General features: G+C 38.8%; 2 protein-coding genes across 4 annotated transcripts in view; one reads left to right on the plus strand and one right to left on the minus strand.

Annotated features, from left to right (window-relative positions):
* Positions 1-285: 285 nt before the first annotated feature.
* sar1b (secretion associated, Ras related GTPase 1B) lies at positions 286-12,992 on the minus strand. The gene is made up of 7 exons (XM_086309294.1): positions 12,809-12,992; positions 8,898-8,973; positions 4,508-4,627; positions 4,159-4,224; positions 3,872-3,975; positions 2,179-2,310; positions 286-1,905 (listed from the first exon to the last, which is right to left on the minus strand). Exons 2-7 carry the CDS (start codon positions 8,953-8,955, stop codon positions 1,789-1,791), a joined length of 597 nt encoding a protein of 198 aa, XP_086165420.1. The 5' UTR covers positions 8,956-8,973; positions 12,809-12,992; the 3' UTR covers positions 286-1,788.
* A 1,826-nt stretch (positions 12,993-14,818) lies between these two features.
* Positions 14,819-24,088, plus strand: part of sec24a (SEC24 homolog A, COPII coat complex component) — a 35,509-nt gene continuing 26,239 nt past the window's right edge. For all 3 annotated transcript variants that reach the window (XM_086309295.1, XM_086309296.1, XM_086309297.1), the window contains exons 1-2: positions 14,819-15,215; positions 18,091-18,714. In XM_086309295.1, coding sequence (XP_086165421.1) covers positions 15,155-15,215; positions 18,091-18,714 — 685 coding nt within the window. In that variant the 5' untranslated portion in view covers positions 14,819-15,154. The remainder of the gene's footprint in view (positions 15,216-18,090; positions 18,715-24,088) is intronic.

Genomic DNA, 24,088 nt, shown 5'->3' on the forward strand with positions numbered 1-24,088 from the left:
TATAATGTGATTTCAAAAGAACCACATCTGGAAAATGTTGAAGAAAAAAAATTCCATTGATTTATAAGGCGCTTGGGTGTGAAGCACCAATTGATTGCTGATGGAAAAAACATTAATATTAAAGAAAAGTGGGGGGGAAAAAGGAGTCTACATTGGGGATCAAGGTTTAGCCTGTTATTCATTGCAAACATTTATTACATTTCATATGATGCAAACAACAGTAAGTCCCACCCTTGCTGGAATAGCTCATCATCTTGTCATGAGGGAATTAAAGAGACACAAAGGGACAGGGACAGAAAAAAGTATGTATTATGCGCAATTCCATTGTTTCCTTACAAAACAAAAACAAAAACATAACAATCATCTCATAGTGAATTTTGGCATCTCCTTCTCTCCTGTTGTATTGTGGAGTAAATGTAAATAAAACAAAAAAACTCAAAAGAACAAGGCATGCATAATAGTATCTGGTAATGCACATAGATCAAAGGATACCACTTAGAAATACAAAATCCATGTACGATGTTTGTGTACATTTCATATATATGGTCCCTTTCTTAGGTGTCTTAAGCCTATCTACCTGTTCCCACTGTGGGACGTGTCTTCTGCTTGGTCACTAGATTAACCCTGTGAAAAGGTCTGAGCAGGAACGTACATCTGTAGTATGAACTTCTAACAGTGATGACTACTAGACGTTACATCTGGCTGTTTATTTTATTCCTCGCTTCATTTCTTACTGCATGTTATTATAAAGATATTTATTGCAAAGTTCATTTAATTTATTTAAATAGTCTTCCTTGCATCAACTGACCATTGTGCTACCTACACAATTTCAAACCTTATCAGAGTTACAGCCAGTATTACTTCTATTAAAACGTTCCTCTTGTTAGTTATGTTACCACCCCATGCTTCTCTTATGTAAATTTAAGAAAGGAAAAAAAAAAAGAGAAAAAGAAAGGGGGGGGGGGTGTTATTGACTATTTTGACTCAATATAATGTGACTGTGCCCACAGAGCCTGGGATGAGAGTATTTTAACTTCCAAATAACCTAAAGAAACTCATCACATTTCTGATACACCAAGATCTGTTCCATTTTAATAAATGGGTAAAACAGCCACATGTATAGAGTGGGGGGTGTGCATGTGGCCACTTCATTTAGTTATTGAAACCATGTGGGGAAAGCAAAAAAACAAAAACAAAAACACTGCGATTAAATACGATGTTGAATGTCTTTACTGTTAAAAAAGTGTACTGCAATGTATACAACTATGTTGCTCTCTCTCATTGTTTAACATGTTGTTGAAGAGGGGGTGGGGGAGAGGCATTGGATTGTTGATTATATAAATGGAATCATGTACAGTTTTACACTTATAATGCATCTATCATCATTATCAACAGATCGCAGTGAGCGAGGGAGAAAGGGGCAGCAGAGGACAGACAACATAGAAAAGATTCATCCACTTGAATTTGAACACCCTTTGCTGTGGAACCAATGCTATGTTACTCTTTCAAAGAGGGGAAGAGAAAAAAAAAAGCGAGAGATGGAAACAACTGTGTTCATGTACAGGTATGAATGCTGTAAGTGCAGAACCAAATGTTCGACCAATAAAAGTCTATTGGGATCAAGTTGTACTGGTTTCTCTGAAGGTGGATGTAGACTTGATTAACCGAACGTGGGGCTGAGCATGATGGTACTGGTGGCAACGGTGGGCGACTCGAATGGTTGGATTTAGCGCTCGCCCTGATAATCGTGGTGGTGGTGGTGTCAGCGTGTCACGGGGCTTGGCTTCTTTAGTCGATGTACTGGGAGAGCCAGCGGAAGCCCTCACCGTAGCCCTGCCTCTTCAACACACTGCACATGAACACCTCCAGTGGTCTTGTGTTCAGCTCCTTCAAGGGAACGTTGCCCTGAGGATGGAAGAAAAAAAAAAGCAGAAAGAAAAATTAAACCAAACCCACTTTGGGACCACAACACATTGGTACAAGGCTCATTTACTGCACATGATCCCCTATGTCTTTTACATTGATAAAATATCTGACATGTTATGCAAAAGAACCAGGCAGGGATTTATCTAGGACTGTTGGTCCTTTCACATTTTGATATATGAACTTATATATATTTTTTTCTGTTCTTCAGCATTTAGAGCTTTAAAGCCTTGGTTCACTTGGACGGTGTCTCACCTTTCCTGTCGTCTGTCCGTACAATCCGAAGATTTCCCTCAGCTTCTCCTCGCTGATGGCTTCTGGCCTGTCAATCTTGTTGCCCAGGATCAGAATAGGCACATTTCCGATGGTCTCATCTGTCATTAATGCCTGGGTGGGTCAATGAGAGTGACAACATTCGTATTGGTAGGTAAAGGTAGATTTGGAATCATATTCCAAAAAGTAAGACAATGCTTCAACACATTTAAAATTCATCTCAAACAATGGCTAATAAATTGTTGTACATTGTCTGACAGTGTGGGGTAAATTTCTTCTTCACTATTTTTGTCTGACCTGTCAGAGACCACAGATGAGGAGCAGCCTTTTAGCTAACTCTGGTATATTTACATTGATATCTTCAATAATATGCATCGTCCCTTCTAAATTAAAGGGAAAAAATTAATTCACGAGCAGATTTATTTAAAAAAAAAAAATAATAATAATAATTAAAAATGCGGTGTTTGAATGAAGCGTTTATGGCTATTATAATTTTTTCTAGTAAGTTCTCACAGTTATTGCTTTGATTGTCCTCTAACTGACTAAGTTATATGTAACTAGTAGACAGTAGTAGCCTTTGAATAGCATGAGTTTTTAGTGACTTGAAGTCAGACAGGAGACCACAGTAACAATGACGTTGTAGCTCATTTGGCTTATGAACCATCACTGTTCATAGGTTACTGCCTGTAAAACTAAAATGTGACCTTGAACACAGCTGGTGTGAATTTAAACAAACTTGCACACAAGTTTGGTTAAATTCTTTCCAATACAAGGAGGAGGAGTGATTCTTATAGCCATGCCAGGTCATTAATCATTCACCCAGATTTGTCCATTTAAAAATTAAATTTAAAAAAGCCAGCAAAAAACATGCTTTTGTGAAACACAATTAGAAAATAAAGAGTGTGATTAACATTTTCCTGTAACTCCTAAAATACAAACAAAACATTTGACTGGCCAATGTTACACTTTTAGAATTTGCTCAGTTTTGGATGTTCTGTGAGCAGCTTTTGCCTTTCAGACTATTCTAAAACTGGTAAATTAGTTACCAGAAATATCCCTTTGGTCGGCTGGTTGAAAAGTAGATTAGAACATGTAGGGAAGAGAAATGAACCCCTCTCTTTTAAGAAGCGGGGCTAGAAGCAGATTTTTCAGAAACATCCAAGACATTAGATTAATGCACCACAAACTGAAACCCTTAAAAAAAAACATTTGAATAAAGAAAAACTGCCATACTGTTTTGTATAATCTATCATAATTCCCATAATATTGGTACCCATTGGGCAAACAATTGTGATCAATAATATTGTGGTGCCGCTTTCATACAAACACGCTTTTTTCAACATGTTTCCTTTTTCTCTTATTTTTAAAATAATTATTAATTATATTGTGTTCTTTTTCTACATGATTACTTGTTTTCTGAAAGAAATAATCCCTTTATGAGTAGTTCTTTAATGGTCCCTTTGTATCTTTATATGGACTTACTGGGGAAAAACAAAAACTATTATCTCCTCTCATTTTTTTCTCAAATTGCAATTATCAAATACATGTGGTAAAAGGTAACATGCACAATGAATAACCAAAACTACACTTATTTCTCTCTTTGTTATTATACTAAAAGCTGTCAAAAACGAGGCTTAGCGATGTGATGGGGACCACGTGTGTTGCGGGTACTTACATCAAGTTCTGCTTTTGATTCACCCAATCTCCCGAGGTCTGCACAATCCACAAGGAAGACAATGCCATTGATGGCAGGGAGGTAGTTTTTCCACACCCTGCGGGCTGAGTGAACAAACAAAATTTAAAAAAAAAAAAAAATCTTATTTGTCAACTTCTCTTCTGTTTTAACCTTGGGCTAACCAGACTGAAAACTGAAGTACATTAGCCATACAAATGAATATTGTTGTTTCCTTAAAAACAAAATGCAATCAGTAAAATACAAAAACTATCAGAACACAGACACACCTTGTGCGTGGCCTCCAAGGTCAAAGGTGGTGAAAGTCATACCAGCAATCGTCAGCTCTTCTGAGGCTGGAGGGGAGGAAATGAATTAGTCAAGCAAAGATACTGAAAAAACATCAGTTTAATGCAATTCCATATGGAATATCCAAGCGCATGTTACACATAGGTACGTTACATTTATGATATTACATCCAATCAACAGCATCTGCTTTAAAAGTGTCTGTTAACAAGAAAACAGATATAAATGTCTGTAAAAGCTGCCTCCATTTCTTTGTATTGATAGTCTTTTGACACATAACCGAATGAGCATGTGTGAACGTGCATGCATGTGACAGAGTAAGCACCAACTCACTTGGGTGTAAAGTTGGCACATGCTGTCCCAATCTGTCATCTTTGAGCATGTGCAGTAGCGTCGTTTTGCCAGCATTGTCCAGGCCAAGAAATACTAACTTGCCGGATTTCTTATACAGTCCTGAAAGAAAGCCAAAAGTATTTCAGAACACAAACCTGTACGCTACTACTCTTTTTTTTTTTTTTTAAGTTGCTGAATCACATTATATATTTTTTTAACCTTTAAAGCAAATCAGTGACACTAAACAAAGGCTGTCAAGCTCAGACCTGTTCTTAGAACTACAGGGGACATTTAATCCACATAAGTTTATATAAATCAGAACACCATTTTGGTTTTCTCAAATTCACACAATGATTATTTAAAAAGAAGTAGTTAGTTTCCAATTTGATGGACTGATTTGACTATTTTTCTTTCTTCTTCTTTTTTCTTTTACATTTATTAAAAATATATATATATATATAAAAAAAAAAAAAAAAAAAAAAACCTTTCTCAAAACATAAAAGGTGCAAAGTTATGCCACTCCTTGATCAACTTTCCTAACAAGATTACAAGCCTTTGTGTTTACAACTCTGAGTCAGCATAGTGATACCTGGTGGATTTATAACATTTCTGAGTCAGTCAACTGGATGACATCATTACTTACAGCAGCACTATGCGACCTGTCTAACTGGGAGAACAGGAACGCCCGTTTCATATAAGCAGTTCGAACACAGAAACTAGAACAGCACACCCTGGGGAAAAGAGCTGCTGGTACACATTTCAAATGGACACTCAGAGAGAGAAAGAAAAGAGGGGAAAAAAAAGAAGGGTGGAAAATTCTGTCATGTTTCTGAGAGATGTATCCTTTATGAGGCTTTCATGTTTACGCAGCATGTGGACATCACTGAAAGCTTTAAGCTGAGCGACTTTCAGGGAGCAAAATGGCAATGCCATAACCCATAGGCTACCGTGTGTTAGAGCTCTAACCAGGAACTAAAGACATACACTGAAGCAACAGAAAGAATTTGAAAAATGATGACCACTCCAAAAAATGGTGATACAATCAAAAGTGTAAGAGTGTAAAAATGGATGTGTTAGAATGTGAAACAAAACAAAGCATTTTCCTGACAAGGGCTGCAGCTGAAAAATATTTTATGAACAACAATAAAACTTTGCAGCGTGGATTAGGAGATAATGAGTGAGGATGTACCAATCCAACTTATTCCATTTCTAATTTGATACCTTACCTTCAGTTATATTTGATATCAGATCTCAACTAAAGCTGTACTACCCACTGTGTCCCTCTTATGTCAACAGGGTCAGGATTGAATAAATGGCCCATTATACCTGATGTCTCCCTAGCAAATGGCGGCAGACGCCAGAGGTGACGCTTAAAACATGCTTTGGTGCATTTTTCCTGATCATGCATCTCTCAATTTTTGTTACCTTGCATGGAGGTGCAGACAGGTTGAAGACATGCATGTGCAATCCTGTCAGTTTTTAACCACCATGGTTCACCACTCAGAGATATCCATATTACACAGAGGGAGATGCTGCAACAGCCTGGAAAGATCAGACTTTCTGTGTGAAACTTTGGAAAGGTTTTGCCTGAGGGACAACACCTATTTGTTTAGGTGGATATTGCAGCGAGTTTCAAGCACTCTCAGCCAGTATATATAGTCCTCACGTCACAGCTGACTTCAGGGCTGGACTGGGACAAAAAAAAAACAAAAAACGGCCTGGGCATTTTGACTAGAGACCGGCCCACCAGGTATTAAAGCCATAAAGCCTTTGAATGAAAATAAACGCTGTTGTGACAGTGATGTACACTGTCCTGTTGGTATATGTATGATTTCTATACATTTTACATCAGATAAAAACTTTGGTTGTAAGATTCAGATAATTATTTTTTAAAAGCGAGACATTTTAAATGAGAATAAGAAAGAAAAGTATTTCTTTGTGCCCCCCTTTCCCTGTTAATGCCCTACCTGGCCCCCTGACCCGCCCCTGCACAGTTACCAGCTGTCAGCTACTTAGAAAAGGATCCTGATGTTATTTGTCTCTCAGAAACAGTTTATAACTTCCCTTCAACTCATTCATGTCACCTAAAAAGGTAAACCTGTCTCTCCTTCACCTGTTCAGCTCTGATGATTCAGTAAGGACATCTCCTGGTTTCATCTTCATGTTTCCCTCTCACCAGATATCCAAACCGATATCATGACCAGTAGCTTTTACAGCTGTGGCTCCAGCAAATATCAGCTGATACTAGAAAGTAATAAGCAGTGATGAGATTCTGAAACCACCCAGGTGAAAGCCTTTCGCTATTTGGCTACACCTAGAAATTCTGTCCATGAAAATTATGAACAGAATCAGGGACAAAGGGCAGCCCTGGTGGATCCCATCACCCACCAGGAATGAGTCCAACTTATTGCCAGTTATGCAGACCAAGAGCTGGTCCAGTGTTCCATGACCAGGATGAAAAACGCATTGTTTCTCCTGTATCCAAGGTTCGACTAACAGATGGACTCTCGTAACACTGATCTGCCAAGCGGCAAGCAGATCAGCGTTAGTCAATACTCAAAAAAGTAATTATCACTCCAAGGAGAAAGTAATTAATTTTACTCGTAACATTATTTTCATCTTACTGTAACCAGTGTTGGGGAGTAACGGAATACATGTACCGCCGTTGCGTATTTAAAATACAAAATATGAGTAACTGTATTCCGTTACAGTTACCGTTTAAAAGGGTGGTATTCAGAGTACAGTTACTTTGTTGAAATAAATGGATTACACTGCGGTACTTTCCTGTTTCATTTTGTCGCGGGTCAGGACTGTTTGGGTTTTGTTTGACAGCTACGTTCTGTTGATCCAGGCGGCAGCGTTACGGTTGCCATGGTTACAGGGCGACGCTCTCTCTCTCTCTGCGACTGTGTGTTTCCTGGGTGAGAGAGCGCCTTTTCGTTGTTGTTGTTGTTGTTGTTGTGCTAAGCTAACAGGCAGAATGCTACAAGCATAGCTCTAAAGAATGTAGCATCATGGGCAGTGTAGTCCGTGCTGCAGGGAGAATGGACTGCCATACACGTTATGGGTCTGTGAGCTCGAGGAGGGAGAGAGAAAAAGGGGAGTGGAAAGGTACGAGTTGTCATCGAGGAAAAACGGGAGCTGGAAGCATGTAAATATAATAATAACCACTTCAGCCAAGAAGAGTGCCTGACGAGCCCAGTTGTAAGTAAGCTATTAAGACTCGACTGTACACCGTGTTCGTGTTTTCCTCCGAAAACAATAAGTTCCGTTGGAGCAGTCTTTCAACGCCTCTCTCTGTCTGTCGCAAGAAAAGTTGACCCACACAACAAAGTAAAGCTAGTTTTCGGCTACGAGCCGACAGGGACCCCGCCGTTTTAGTCAGAGGTCCCTTTACTACAGTTCGGAGTCGCGGACCTTCAGTAATAGTAATAAATCACACAGCAATAGTACATTCACGTTGTTGTAAAAAGCATGATAATACATTAAGTAATCCAAAGTATTCAGAATACGTTACTGTCATTGAGTAACGTAACGGAATACGTTACAGAATACATTTTGGGGCATGTATTCTGTAATGGAATACATTTTAAAAGTAACCTTCCCAACACTGACTGTAACATAGCTGAAATGCATTGACTCATAATTACCATTTAACAATACAAACAGAGGCTACAGTTTCACACACCAAAACAAATCGCTATCCTAATAAGGTCACAAAGATAAAAGATAAGATAAGATAAGATAAGATAAATTAGTCCCACACGTGGGGAATTTGTTTTGTTACAGCAGAAAGTGGACAGTGCAAAGTTACATAGAAAAATTAGAAAAACACTGGAATAAGATAATGATAATAATATGATCTTTCTCTCAGTGTTTAGGTATGAACACAAAACTGACAACACAAAGCAATGATGAACACCAGCACAAAGACACTTCAAAGTGATCAACACAGTAATTCTATTGTTGAAACGGAGGCTGCAGCCTGTCTGCTCATCAGTTTGTTACCTTTGAAGTTTAGGGTCTGTCTGGCTGGGTTGGGGTCAGCAGTCACTCAGCTTTAACATCACCCTGCGTTCTTGGCTAGCTTAGCGTTAGCATGCTGTCTGACTAGATGCTTGCAAAGAGTCGAAGCTGTGTTAGCAACATAATGCAGGTGTTTATGTCCTAGATGGAGTTTCCAGTTTACCATTGCATTCTCATCCTATTGTGCAATAACAATAAAAGTAATGTCATATCCACAATATAGACTGTGTCACTATTGGCAAGTGCAAGAACCGATAACTGGATCGATAGACAAGCAGACCAACAAGACTAACAGTTCCCAGTAGTCCAAGGAAATGGACAACTGGGAACCGGTTCTTGATTCCCATCCCTAGTTGGTACTCACCTAAAAACTGTAGTACGCTATTGAAACCGCTAGAAATCCACTCCAATAGGAATGACATATCCGGAGCTGTTGAATCCTGAAAAACAACCCCACCCCCCAAAAAAAGAGGATTCAAAACAAAGGAAAGAACAAATTAATTCACAGAGAAGGGTATTTTTCCCCCTTTGGACTGATAAGTGCTGTAAAGTGAAGCAAAATTTTTAAATATTTAAAGAAAATATCTTATCTGATTCAACAGTACTTTTCAAATTTTATAAGTTGTAAAATTGTGATTTTTTTTTTTTTTTTTTTAAATAGGGCAAAAACCAACTTGCCAAAGTATCTGAAAATATTAAGTGATAAACACAATTAAAGGGTAACACATAACTTAAGAACTAAATATGCCAGTTGCATCAACCTATCACACAGATACTAGCAACTGCTGATAAGAACAGTGAGTGCCTTTCTACAGCCAATGATTATCTTGTTCCAGAAGGACAGGAGATTCAGAACCCTGATCACATACCATCTGACAGTTTCTTGACAGACAACATGAGCTTTAATCTGAAAATTATGCCGTCTAAGACGTTTAAATGGGGGTAGCCTAATTGTTTGTCCAATTAAAAAAAAAAACCCAAAATAAACAGACTCAGATAACTACTACAAGTATGAAATCAATAGCAGTTTCTGTTGTGTAACAGATGTTTTTTTTTCTTCTTTTTTTCTGGGTAAGACACATTTTTACAGTCTTCATTTTTTATTTCTACTTCATATAAGCTTCTTTGTCTCCCATTTAAGTGACCCAATCAAATATGTGAGAGCTATGCTTATGACATTCAATAAAAGGGAGGACAGAAAAAGCAAACATCCCCTCTCCAATAAGAAGTTTTTGCACTCCATTTCCAACTTCATCTCATTTTTCAATCCTCACACTGATCACAGCAAGGTAAGCTGGTACAGACCTCTGGCCCCAATTACGTAACATGAAAACAACTCCAGGGCTAAAGTATAAGGCTGACAAAGGTCAAGATCATGCAAATACAGCTGAACTACACGTCAGCTGGTGCCACACTGTGGACCGATATGCTCCCATGCCTGCCTCAGTGACTGTAAAATATTCGGCAAGCAAAAGATGCATGTGGCCATAAAAAGCTTGCCTGAAGTCTGCTGCCTTACTCTGTTTCAACTGCATTTGGCGGTGTCGTTTACAAGATGTGCAAACTGATCATCAAGCATGACCAACTGCTACTACTAGGGTCTGAAATGAAAAGCCAAATGCCAACAGATCTTCTGTTTGGTCGGTAAATCTCAGAAGACTTTCTGACACACTGACAGGTAAATATATGCCCTAAAAAATACACATGAACAACTTTAAAAGACTATGCTGACGCTCTACTACATTTTGCTGTTGTTGACTTGCTCTGTCATTTGCCGTCTGTCTCAGAGTCCAATGAACAATGACAATATTCTAACAAGAGAACAAGAGCTCACCCAAACCAAACGGTAGCCCTAAGAAAGACACAGACACTATCAAAATAAAGGGAAAATAGGAATGGGTCTTTAGAGTAAACAAATAAAAATGTAATGCAAACATGAAGGTGAATTACTCTGATCAAATTGATTATCCATGAAGAAGGTTTCCGAACCATTACAGCCTTCTTTTTTCCTCATAAAGGGCCTCTAGGACGAATGGTCCCCACTTAAGATGTCAACGTTACCTGTGTTATCTTAACAGAAGTTTATGAATTTTCCTGGCCATCTAATAGACAACAAGATTCCTTAAAAGAACACCCCCTAAGAAACAACTTCTTAAAAATCCATTCTCATGTCATACGATTGAGGAAAAGGCAAAAACTATTAGGTGGGCCTAGGGCTGTGCGATATGACCAAAATCTCATATCCCGATATAAAACATCTATCGTCCGATAACGATATAAATCACAAAAATGTAACATTTTCTGTAAATTCTGTGAATCTCGGGTAGCTGAAGTGCTTCTAGCTGGGCGTCATATATCTGGAGTCGAGTGTTTTACCGATGCATGAAACTACACATTTTTAGACATAGGTTGTAACAGCCGCCGTTTTCTTTGCAGCGTGCTGCAGGGAAAAGCCTGTTCTAACGTTTGAGTCTAAGGTTTATTTTTTAGCACCTGACGGCTCTTTTTTGCTTCTCATTGGTAAATACTCTGCATACTATTTTACGTGATTCAGTTTATTTTGAAAAGTCTCAACAGGATCTTGAGCTTTATTGAGAAAGGTTTATGTGGAAAATAAACAAGCGGACGCGATGGTTTTACCATCATTGTTGCTGATGACAATGCATAAAAACAGGCGCTTGTCCGTCCATAGTGTGGTTATATTAAATATAAGAGAAAGAGAGAACTTTAAGAAATGAATATAGCCACTACAGTGACCATCAAAACGATGAAAAAATATTGCCATAAACAGTTTATTTTGCAACACCACGAAACAAATGATAGCGTAAAATGAAACGATAGACGTTTTTATGTCGTCATCCGATATATATCCTTATATCGTACAGCCCTAGGTGGGCCCCAAACTTTTCACATACATTAAGTTTTTTTTGTTAGTTTGATTTATTTTTTTACTTTTAAATATGCTCAGTAAAATTTTGTGCTCAATTGCTCAGTACTTTGAGAAATTATGTTTTGAAATTAGTTGTTACATATATTAAAATAGTTATGCTACAAATGTTCGCTTTTGCAAAGTTATGTGAAACAACAAATGGTAAATGGCCTGTATTTATATAGCGCTTTTACTAGTCCCTAAGGACCCCAAAGCGCTTTACATATCCAGTCATCCACCCATTCACACACACATTCACACACTGGCAACAAGGCAATTAATTTCATTGGCCACTATATTTTCTCTATATTTATTTGTCTCCTTTGCCTTGAACCTTTAACTTGTGACAACAAAAAAGATGACTTCGGGAACTCAAATGTGCCCTCAAAGAAAAACTCGTTATAACTAAGATGTCTAATATAATTAAATCTGAGATTTAAATACACTGCAATAACGCTGAGTCAACATTAAATGGGTAACAGGGGTGTCTTATCAAAAATCGTCACCCATGTAGACCGCTTACCTCAAACACTAACGTGATCTACCTCTTGAATTCCTAGTTCAGCGTGTTAGTAGCAAAGTGCTCATGTCTTAGATAAAGCCTATCAGAGCAGTGTGTTACCAAACTAAGATGGGGCACATTTTCTCCTCTGAGAAGATATGAATTATTATCACATTTAGGTTTCAGGCAGTACCTGTCAACTAACATAACACTGCGAAGACAACGAATGCGGTTTGACTCGGCTGTCAAAATCCCCGGGTTATAACAGCCAGTATAGACGTAGCAGTGAAGTTAGCTAACCTTCAATATGACGGCTAATGTTACAGCAATTGATGGTCTCTGCCAGGTTACACTTCAGCCAAAAAACTACAACGAGGACTGTATTTAAGAATGCCAACAAACCATGCCACGCTTATATATATATATATATATATATATATATTGGCTAGGTATAGTTTGAAAAGAGAAGGCGAGGCCGGCTAACCGGCTAGCAGGAAGCTTCTAGCTACGTGTCATATTCTCTATCACTTAGGCGACGTTGCATCGATGGCTACGTTAGCTAACTAGCAGTTAGCTACAAAAGCGGCTCTTCGACGTGCTAAAACCATGAAATTTGTGCAATACTCCGACTGTTTTTCAACTCTGAAATAAGCACCAATGTTTAAATAAACATGACAACGGGTCAAGTTAAATGTACACCTCACTCCCAGCACCGTAACAGTAAACTTGGTGTAAGAAATGCTAACGTAGCAACATTAGCAGCCGGGAGAAATTGCTAGCCTAGATGTCGAACGTTTACGGGACTCTTCAGATATCAAGTACATTAAACAAAAAAAAAACTTACCCGTTATCTAGGTGTAGATTAATATAACAAGTATGTTCGCTCTAATACTCATGTAAATTGGTCACTTGCTCAAAAAAACCAGAGAGCCTGCAAAATGCCAGGTCCTTCTCTCCTCCTTCGTGTTTTGTTACTGAGCCACGACACTGCAATGGCTGTCCAGCAACTCCCCGAAAACTCTGCCCTGCCGCTTCCTGTTTATGTTTCACAGTCATCTTTCCGGCAGGGGAACTAAAATCTAGCTCCGCTCTGGATTTCTTTTTGTTTCAGAGCCAACATGGACATATTTTGCTCATTTTTTTTAATTAAATAATTTTATCGGTGTATTAACGCGTGTGTGATGTTTGCTCCAAGTTTTCATATTGTTATAGTCAAATAATCTCGTTAGGCAAGTCCATGTCAGCTCTGATATGACGAGATGTACTTTGTTTATCTCATATTTAGAAAATCATTTGTTTAAAGCAGTTCAAATTAATAGTAAAATAATAATAAGAAAGAAAGAAATGGAAAACTATACTAATAAAATCTTGCACTCCATTCAGGAGGTGCAGAAGATAGTCCTCCTGGGAACTGGTCACATTCTGAGGAGGACTTTATCCATCAAGTGAATCATCACATGATATCTCATAGTAGTTCTAAGTTGAAGGAATAAACTCAATATCATGAGTGAACAGAACAGGATTTTAAGGATGATAAAATATTAATATTAATAAAAATACCCGTCAAATACTTTCTCTACGAGGCAGGTGTATTTTATTATATTATTTATTATAGAGGGTGATGTGGTATGTAGCTGTACTTATGTCAGCAGAGCTTAATCACTCTGTTAGAGAAGGTGCTTTCTCTCGCGGTCTCTCTACAGTAACCGGTGCGGAGGGTGGTCCGGATTAATCCATGATGGGAACAGTTTGTTCAGTGATCTGCTCTCCAGCTTCAAAAGTGTTAAATTTGTAGCCAGTCACAGTGCCACCCTCCAGCAGACCACTGCGAAGTAATTGTGCTTGCACAACTGAGTAATAGAGAATCTCCATCATGTATCTGCACACACTGAAGGATCTAATTTTTCTTATGAAACAGAGTCTGCTCATTTCATTTTTTTATACAGTTTTTGTGTTGGTCTTTCAGGTCAGACACCCACAACACTAACATCATATCCCAAGATAGACACAGGTCATGTAGGATGTAATTATTTTGCAGATTATTTGAAATGTATAGGACTTGTAGACCATTTTTACATTCAGCAATTCTTATTTCATTTTATATTATAAGCACAAAATGTATAGGCTACATCATATTATGTGCATATGACTAGAAGGATAAAGTCCTGGCAAAAACGAAAAAAGAAAATTAACAAATTATAGTTAACTGACTTATTATTCTTAAAGTTTTGTTGTCACATTTCTGCATTTCTTGACAAAAATGGTCAAACATTTGATTTGGAGTTTGTCCACCAGTTCTTATTCATATGGAATTTCCCCAGTGATTAAAAAAAATAATGTACAAATGTATTCCCTTTGACTTTCTTATCACTTTCAAAACAATGATGCTGGATTTTTCCCAGTTGCATGCAAGGACAAAACAAATAGCTCGGAATTCATAGAAGTTGTAAGGAAACTCAATGTCAAGTCTAAATGTTTCCAGTGCTTGACTGTTTAATCAAATGCAAAAAAGGTGAATTAAACTACATTAATCCTATTATAAAGATGAAGCTTATTCCCAACTAACCAAGGTTGTTTTTTCCATACAGTTATGTCCAAAAGAATTCACCTGGGGACAAACTATAGCATATTCTTTTAGTGCTTTAACTTAGATTAGAGGATTCCACCATACGTTGGAAAAAGTATCGCAGGTTGTATTTCACGTGCAATTAAATGAGCAGCTTCTCAAAAAATGCACAGTGATTGTCCATGAACTCGATGATGTTTCTAGTACACTGGAAAATCCTGTGCACCGGAGGAAATGCCACGTGTAAATACTGCGCATGCCCGACAGTTTCTACGTTGATCCTGCTGGGTGATCCCAGCTTCCGGTGAAAGGGGAGAAGTGTCTGACACGATTACTCTGACCAGGCCCATCGTTACTCACCCGTAGATAGCCGAACGGGTTTTTTGATAATGGCGATGGGCTTGTAATCGTCAACAAGTCACCTAATCAACTTTTTTTTTGAGATAATAGGAGACGTCGCCGCGGACGACGCTTTGAGCAGGCTACGCGCCGTCAGAGCTACAGGTTTAAACGTTACCCGCGACTGTCAGCCAGCTAGTTAGCCAGCTAGTTAGCCAGCTAAAGTCGTAGCTAGCTTTTCGCCAACCAAGCACCTCTAAATTAGATCCTGGTGTCTGTTTCAAGATGTCAACTGCGGGGTTCAATTCTCAGAATGGGACTGGGACAGGGCAAACATACGCAAATGGTGAGTAACTTTTATTAAATATATTTACTTCAACGCGAAGTAGCTAACCGCTAACTGGCTTTTCGGTAGTCACAAACGAGCACTAGCGGCACTTCTTGGATCTTGTGTCTGATGCTAGTTGTTAGCTAACTGACTTGCTTAGTAACACTGTAACGATAGGTAGCTAAGTAGGGGCGACCTGTCAGGTGTAGAGCTGAGGTTAATCTTGATCTATGCTACCATGATGACTTAACGTGACCAAAATAGTTTCTTTCTTTAAGTTACGCTATACATACACATTTAGTTAGTGTTTGAATGTTTGCTACTTTTCCCTTGTCGAGGTGGCAGCCCAACAGGTTGATTATAGGACTCATCAGGCACCATAAAATTATAGAGACAGGTGTTCAATTGTCCGACCTTTCTCCACACAACATAATATAATATACGTAGATATAATGCGAGCTCGTTGATAACTTGAAAAGTAATTGTTTTTTTCCTTTCATGCTGCTGGATTTGTCTGAACCTTTTTTCCCTTCCTTTTTTTTTTTTTTTTTTAAACTCCCGATGTAGTTTTAGTGGCAGTGAATAAATACATTTGCTTGTTTACTAGTTCTTTCACTGTTGTGCAATACGGATTTTCAGCTGGCTTAAAAGCTCTGGCTTGTCTGCGTCCTGCGTTTTTCTGTACATGTGGCACGTTGGGGACCATCCAAATATGTTAAAGCAAAGCAGCCTGAAACAGATAAATGTCTTAATTTCAGGTTATTCATATCTTTTTATGGTTTTCCAGTGGAGTACTGATATTTCACAATCAAATTAGTCTGCACTTGAAATAACTTTCTTGTTCTGTGCAGACAACAGCATCCCTAGGTCATAATACCTCAGCTCCAATTCAAAAGTTGTAAATGAGTACACGTGATTTTGGTCATTTTAATATAGCATTGTTTTTTTCCTTTCTTTTTCTTTTTTCTAATTGCAGTTCAGTTAAAAATACAGCAGTGGAAAATAAACAATGCCAATTACCAACAAGAAAAAAACCCATCAAGCACATCAATAAAGCTGGGTGGCATGACTTGAATAATATTTGTTATCCTGGGTTATCTTTATGCAAATGAAATGTTAATGTGTGAATATGGATCTTTGTTTAAAAAATGTTTCCATATATCAGGTGTAATTCCCATCACTTATGAATGGACAGAAATGTCATATTATAATGCTAAGCTTCGTGTATAAAGACTAAAGGCAGTTATAAGGAAACTGTCCATTACAAGCCCCTGCATATGCTCATAGGTGAGGGTGTGGTTTTTGTGTGTGTGTGTGTTTTGTTGTTGTTGGGTTTTTTTCTTGACTGATTTATATTTTATTCGGTATCATTATCATATACCCAGTTTTTGTTAAAGCCAGAAGTTGCAGTGGACTAGACTCAAAAGGCTTTCCTGACTGCCTTACTAGTATTCAAGTTAAAGCTGACAGTCTGCGCTGTCTCTGTATCTTTGGTTCATTTTCTTGTCTTGAGTATTAGTATTTCTGGCAGCACAGGGTTGAACTTCTGAAGACAATTTAGTAATAATTTAATTACAGCACTTACCCATGGGCATTCTCCCATTTAAACTGAAATTATTAGTTTTGTGTTTGGAGTTAAACAGCGCCAGTACATTAACAGCCTCACTATTTGAACTTGCTGTCATAAAGTGGTCTTTAGAGCTGCTTTCATTATCTTAATCATTGTAATGCATATTTACACCCTCAAGTCTAGATTCACATGGGTTGTATTTTCCTACTCTGTAAGTGAAGTTTTTCTTGTTTTACCATTAGATGCTTTTTGTTTTTTTACTGGAGTGAAAGGTCTGATATCACACTCGGCACTTTATGATTTCTGATTTTCTTAGAATTTCCCTGCTCTTAGAAAGGGCATAGATGACTGGATTATGTTCCGTCATCTATCTTTGCATGTTGAGAAAAGTTTTCTAATCCCTTTTCACTCTGCTGACTTTGCTCTGCTGTCAGTTATAAAGTAAAGGAATAAATGCATAGTAGTGAAACTGCTTGCATTACATAATCGTTTTGGCCACAAATGGCATCACATTGATGCTGCAAATTAAAGTGTGCTGATTAGATCATTCTTGGTAGTTTTTGTCCTGCTTTCCTTCCTTCTTCCTTATAACTATTTAGAATTTGACAACTGTTTCCTGTTCATAACAAGATCTTACATCGCCTATTGTTATTAATGTTTGACACTCTTGAAACTGAGATGTTTGTGTTACATTTTTAGCCTAGTATCTGCACAGTAAACACAGCATTTTAATGGTGCACAGGTGTCAGCTTTTATCACTGCTGTGTTCAGTAAGTAAGCCTGAAACCCACTGTCACTGAGGGAAAATCACAACAAATTAAATCCAAGTAAAGAGATTACTCCTCTGGGCTGTCGGCTCATTGGTCATTTGATGCATCCGTGTAGTTTTCACTGCCAGCACTGTGCCATCTGTTTTTCATATAAAAACATTTAAAGCAAGTGGATTGCCTTAATTAAAATGCACTTGAATCACAAAAAATAGCCCCTAGCTTGAAATCTATAACATTGCTGGTTACATCTCTCTGTAACGCTAAAGGCTTTACTGCTTTTGAACCGAAGGCTAAATTTCAGATATAACTCTTATCCTACATGACAATACTGTTATTTAAAGAGCTGCAGCCATTGTGAAATGTTGGCGAGTAGTCAGGCAGATCTTTTCCCCTAAACAAAGGGATTGAAATAAGAGTTTTTATAAAAAAATAAAATTGACATAAAATTAACCAGAGAATTAAATGATTTTCATGTCTGATTTTAATTACTCAAAGAGGAAACTGTGAGAAAAATGTATTAACATGTCTGTATTTATCCTCCTCTGGTCTCCAGGTCCATCACAGAATCCTGTTGCCCTCCAGCAGCTACCAGGGGTTAGTTATGGGATGACTAATCAACCACCATACAATCCAGTGCAGGCCAAAGCTCCTGCACCCCCTGGCCCTGGACTTTACCCAGCTGGGCTATACCAGCCTATTCCCCCAGTTAGCTCATATCAGCCAGGCCCACCACCCACCTCCTACCCATCTTCTGCAGGCCAGCCACTGTTGCCCAGGCCTCCAATGGGAGGTCATCCATCACATACCCCTCCTCAGTCTGCCAGCCCCAGTCCTGGTCCTAGGATGCCAATGCCTCCTGCACAGGCAACACCACCTCCTCCTTCTGTGTCTTCTAGTAGCTACTACCCCAACCCTCAGCAGCCCATGACTCCAGCATGGCAGTACAACACACCTACACCACCACTGGGGCCAGCAACCTCCATTAGTGCGCCTCCAATGGGCCCTGTGGCAAATCATGTGAATCCAGCTGCAACCTTAGCAGGGCCATCACTGCCATCATCAGCATCTTACAGCTCAGCAGCACCACTACCACCACCTCCCAACATGTCTTACAGCACTACCCAACCCCCGGGCCCAGGAATGCCTCCCACCTCTCTGCACGGCTATACACAGCCAGGTAAGTACATCAAGGCATATAACAAAGAGATACTCAGTGTTTCCCCACACATAGACTTTACGTGGCTGGGAAACCTGGACAAACTGACAAAGACATAATTTTTTCTTGCAAATTATTTCACAGTGTTGTTTTCATCCAAAACAACATTAAGATTAATATATAAATTGACAATCCCATCAGTCTTATTTCGAATGTTCAGGTGCTATTGACCTATAGTCCTTTGCGTCCAGTTTTTCCATGTTTTCCTACAAGTGAGTTGGTTAACTTGCTCTTGTCTCTTGTGCCTTTTATACTTGAGCCGTCTTGAGCCTCTTGCCCTATAGTCCTTGCTCTGGTGTGGAAATCTGCTGGTAGAGTGCCACTCTAACCAGCTGCCACAAGTGGAAAGCTAAACTCATGAGGATAAAGAGCATAACAAGGCCTTTCTCCACCTATAGCTGGAGTCTGTCCTTACGATGGAACTAATTGTTACTGTTATTTCATGTAACCAAATACATATGGTATTATTTGTTATGTTATTGGAAAGGGCATATACAGTGGTGTGAAAAAGTGTTTGCACTCTTCCTGATTTCCTGTTCTTTTGTATGTTTGTCACACTTTCATGTAAAGGTAACACAAGTAAACATAAAATGCACTTATTAAATGAAGGTGTTTGTTATTAAAAAGAGTAAAAAAAAAAAAAAAAAAAAGTTAAAGCGATTACCCCCCTAAACCTAATAACTGGTTGGGCCACCCTTAGTAGCAAAAACTGCAATCAAGTGTTTGCAATAACTGGCAGTTAGTCCTTTAAAGTGCTGTGAAATAATTTTGGCCGCTTGTTCTTACAGAATTGTTGTAATTCGGGGCGATCGTGGCTCAAGAGTTTGGAGTTCGCCTTGTAATCAGAAGGTTGCCGGTTCGAGCCCCGGCTTGGACAGTGTTACGGATTCAAATATTGGGGATGGATACAAGAGGAAAAACCACAATAACAACACTGGTCCGGCCGGGTTGAGTCAAACGATGATTTTAATGATCACACGCGTGGGAGATGGACACCGTACGCAGACAGCATCAGATCTCAAAATGGTGGAGCATTGATCAAACTCTTATAGCCTCTAGTGGCCCCCACCTAGTCATAAAAGCCTAAACATTCACATGCTTTCTCTCACACGGCGCCTAAGCTACGACCTTGGCTCCCTGTTTAACTGCTCCTGCTGAGATGGGGCAGAAAACTCCAGTATGTTCTGTTCTCTTCTAATCAGACAAATAAGGCGATGACTTTCTGCGAACAGTATTTCTTATAACTCAGCAGTATAATGCATCAGTTATCACCTTCTTCTAATTCAGGAGAATAATTCAAACTAAAACTACGTAATAATTCACAATCTTTAATTAGGTGTCTAACATGGCATAAAATAATATTATAATCTCACACTCCCCCTGTTGAGCTCTTTAGAATAAAGAGCTCACCTACACCCTGTAATCCAGTGTGGCCGGGTTCATTTCTTCTTCCCCCTGAGGCCCTTTGTCCCCCTGTTGGGCGAACCATATGTGAGATGACCTCTGTGTTTGCGCAGTTCAGATGCAAGAAAAACTATTATTACAACAGTAGCAGGTACAGATGACACTCCCCAGTTCTTCCACAGCTTTATTTTGGTGCTACCTTATACCCTTCAGACGTACTCAGACTAGAACCTCTGTCCGAGGAGCTTTTAGCCTTTATTTTATTGCTGCAGCCACCAGTGTCTTCCAGTTGGGTGATCCTCTGCTCTTCTTTCTTCAACCTCAGGGGTTAGACAACCCTTCAGTCGTTGCACAGATCAGGGGATTATTCTGCCCCGATTTCAAACAACGATCTGTGTATCCTCGGGTCCTGTGTGTCCTGTGTATCCCCCAGAAAAAGGAACAGGAACGTGTCCCCCTTTTGCCCAAGAGCCTCTCGAACCTCGTTGGTCTGGTGTTCCTGGATTTCCGCCAACCCCTTCATGGTTAACCCTTTACAGCCGATCGGAGTGGGCACGCTCTGTTTTGCGTAACTATTTTTAAATCCCGGTAGCACTGCAACCACGTAAGCTAGCGCAAAAATTTTTTTTGCATATGAAACCGGAGGAGTTGTACTTACATCTTATGCCATCAGCACATAAAGCTTTGCAAAAACTGCATAAAAAGCGCTTGCAGGAACAAAAACATAATATTCCAGAAACACGCTTTACCGATCCAATCAGCTGGTCATAACACTTCCTACGTTGGAATAGACGTCAGCGCGAACTTTTGCATTTCCGCCATTACATGCCCGAAACCGGAAGTGACGTCATTTTCGCGGAAATGTAGTCTTTTTTACTATCAGGGCCTCAGGGCCTATACTCGTCTTTTTAAAAGTTATCTTTGACTTTATGACTTTCTGTGTCGTTTCTGGGATGCTTAGGACTCATATTGCACTGCTGGAAATAGTTTATTTTGATGCATATGCTGCTTTTTTGCAAATTTGCAGTATAATATTTATTTTCGTTTTTCCTGCAGTGTATAAAAATTGGTGTATTTCAAAAATAAAACTATGAAGACACTCAAAATAAATTTCCTGTGGTGGGAAACTATTTTGTGCAACTTTTTTGTATTTACAGTTTTGAGGGATAAGCCTCTTAAATTTCTCTAACTACAAATATATGTTAAAAAAGCAAAAACGATTTTCAATTTTTTTGTAGTTTATTGCACTTTTTTGCAATTTATGTAATTACTATGCACTTAATGAATACATATTATTAAAATCTGGGCTATAATGGTTGTATTGATGTATAGCAACTTGAAATGCTCCCAAAAATGGCTCCACAGCATGTAAAAATATGATATAAGCTCTGGCGGACTTGGTTCTATGGTAGGTCTTAAAGGGTTAATGCTGTTAGCCCTCTGCACTCAAGGCATTTCCTACACTTTATCAGTCTGGACCATCACGCCGAACGAAGCTTATGACCTTCAAAAGACCGAGTGCCAACTCATTATAAGCACATTTGCAAGGTGTGTCTGAAAATTATTAAAACCACTCATTTTAACAAAAGACATCAAAAACAAATTAGCCATTTTTAATCCTAACATTTGCCCCCCCAAAAATCATGTGTTTGCTTCCGCCTACTGTCCCATGGTTTCCTCTCCAGTGTGGTACTCAGCTTCTCATGAACACAAGCATTTTATCATCTAAACGCTATTCAGTTCATTTCAATGATTAACGCTTAAACATAGAAATAATGATTTATGCTTCTCACTGGATCTCTAAAAAAGTCCGGAAACCTCTTGGGTCACTATTAGCTTAAGCTTTACCATACCTAAGTTATTAAAACACAAATGAAGTCATAAAGATGTTCATATAACCCTTGTTTGATGTTAAAACTCAACTTCCCCCCTTCTTTGACACGTTCCCATGTGTCAAATCAACGGAGCTAGAAAATTAAAAGAAAAGGTTAGTGACCTCATATCTTAGAAAGTATGAGACCTTCTCCTATCCAGTGTCGTTGCTCCAGTCCTGTCAGCCTGTGCCAGGGAATGAAACCAATTTAATTGTCATGTTAGATCTGTTCAACTCCTGGCTCCGCCCAGAGCCTGCGTCTGCAGAATTTCCAAGAAACAAAACCTGCATTAATATGAACTTCACTGGAATATGAACTTGTTGACTACTTTTGACACAGCAAAGGAACATTCTCTCCTTCTCGAGGACAGGCACTGACTCCCACTTATCTCCTGGAGCCAACTGTCCCTTATGGAGACACAATATTGCAGCTACAAGGTTTCGCAGATTGTTAAGTTGATCTGTGTGTAATGCTCTGAATCAGGTATGTAATATTAAATGAATGTCGTTTAATTAACTGCCACTACTTAAAACTTAGCAAAAGATATAACTGAATAAAAGATCGCCAAGAAAAACATGATATCAGTGTTATGTAAGCGCGTGAGGCCTTCTATGCTCGAAGTCACTCCAGTCCATAGATCAGCCAAACATCGCGTTGACTGTAGCTTTTAACCCTTATTAACTTGAGCACAACTCTATAATGAGCAACAAACTGCAATATGTATAAAAATGATCATGGTTACACCTGCAATGAAAGATCATATGATTATCCTGACACCTGTAAATAGAAGATTAACCTGAGGTTATAACAATCACTGGAACACAAATGTTAGTATAATGTCAAAAGCTTCAATAAATGATCAATGCAATGTTTGTTATATGATTCTGATGTAACAATAATGCTGATGCTAAAATAACAGTAAAACACCCCCTTTTATCCCGTTAATAAACTTGACACATAAACGTTTATGAATGCCTCTTTTAAATTTTATTTCCCCCTGCTTTTCCCTCACTGACCACAGCAGGGGAATCTTTGTCTTGATTCATGCTATGAATCCGGCTAACCTGATTCATCACTGAGCCCCACCGTGACTGGCATCTGACAGGGTGGCGCTGCATACTCTTCCTTTAATGTCTCTATGTTCAATCTGTTAATTAGAGTGCTTAAACATGAAGTAGACTGCGTCCACAACAAGTCAATACAGCTGTAAATGTGGCCAATTATCAATCAATAACAAAAAATAGCTTTTATTTTATGCATGCTTTTAGTCAACCACTCACCCAGAGGATCTTCAATCGCAGGAAATTCCTTCTCCTCATTTAATGAGTCTGTCCTCCTTCCATGCCCTGGTAACTGGTCCATCCAGAGCCATATGATCTTGAAATATACATACAACAAGCCAAACCACACCTTGGTCACACCAACCCTTTTCCGCCCTGAAGATGTTCAACGCCATCTTAGTCTGGACTGTCAAAGGTGACTTTAACGCTGACTGTTCCGACAATCCATTTGATAACATTTCCTGGTCAGATTTGCCAATCTCTGCACCAGGGTTTTAATAGCTTTGCAATTTTCATTAGTTTTTATTTTTATTTAGCTTCGACTTCAGATTTTCAATTTTATATCAGTTGTAATTAGTTTTTACCAATTGTTTGCTAGTTTAGTCTAGTTTTTGTTTTCTGAAAATCCTTAGTTTCAGTTTAGTTTTGATTAGTGTCAGTTATAGTTTTAGTTGTGTCTGCAATAATTAAGTGTAACAAAATCCCAGTTTCATCATATCAGTCATGCTCTTGTGCTTATCCTTGGGTATTGAGACTATTAACTCTTGCAGCACCGGGTGTTCGTAATTTTGGTTCAAATGAATTGATAAACTTTTTGAAGGCAATTGACTCACACAGTCATGTAGATATCCCAGTCCTGTTGTCTCGGGATGCATCACGCCGCCTTGTCTGGGGTTAGCTTCTGTTTTCTGGGGATGACGGTTGAGTGTGCTCCCGTACCTTCTCAAGGTAAGCTAGGTTAGCTTTCTGGTGTGAACTTTTCAAGTGCACTTTAAG

The sequence above is a fragment of the Aulonocara sp. 'chitande type north' Nkhata Bay genome, linkage group LG10 (genome assembly GCF_057382095.1).
Source record: "Aulonocara sp. 'chitande type north' Nkhata Bay isolate Kocher_YH1m ecotype deep benthic linkage group LG10, A_spYH_male_GT1.1, whole genome shotgun sequence".
In the NCBI taxonomy this organism is placed as follows: domain Eukaryota; kingdom Metazoa; phylum Chordata; class Actinopteri; order Cichliformes; family Cichlidae; genus Aulonocara; species Aulonocara sp. 'chitande type north' Nkhata Bay.

Bases quoted from the DNA above. Each gene is read 5' to 3' on its own strand.
- sar1b (XM_086309294.1), bottom strand. From the start codon at position 8,955: ATGTCATTCCTATTGGAGTGGATTTCTAGCGGTTTCAATAGCGTACTA. The intron at 3,976-4,158 runs GTGTGTCTGTGT...TTGTTCACTCAG, and splicing joins CCTTGGAGGCCACGCACAAG to CCCGCAGGGTGTGGAAAAAC. The intron at 1,906-2,178 runs GTGAGACACCGT...TTCCATCCTCAG, and splicing joins ACGGACAGACGACAGGAAAG to GGCAACGTTCCCTTGAAGGA.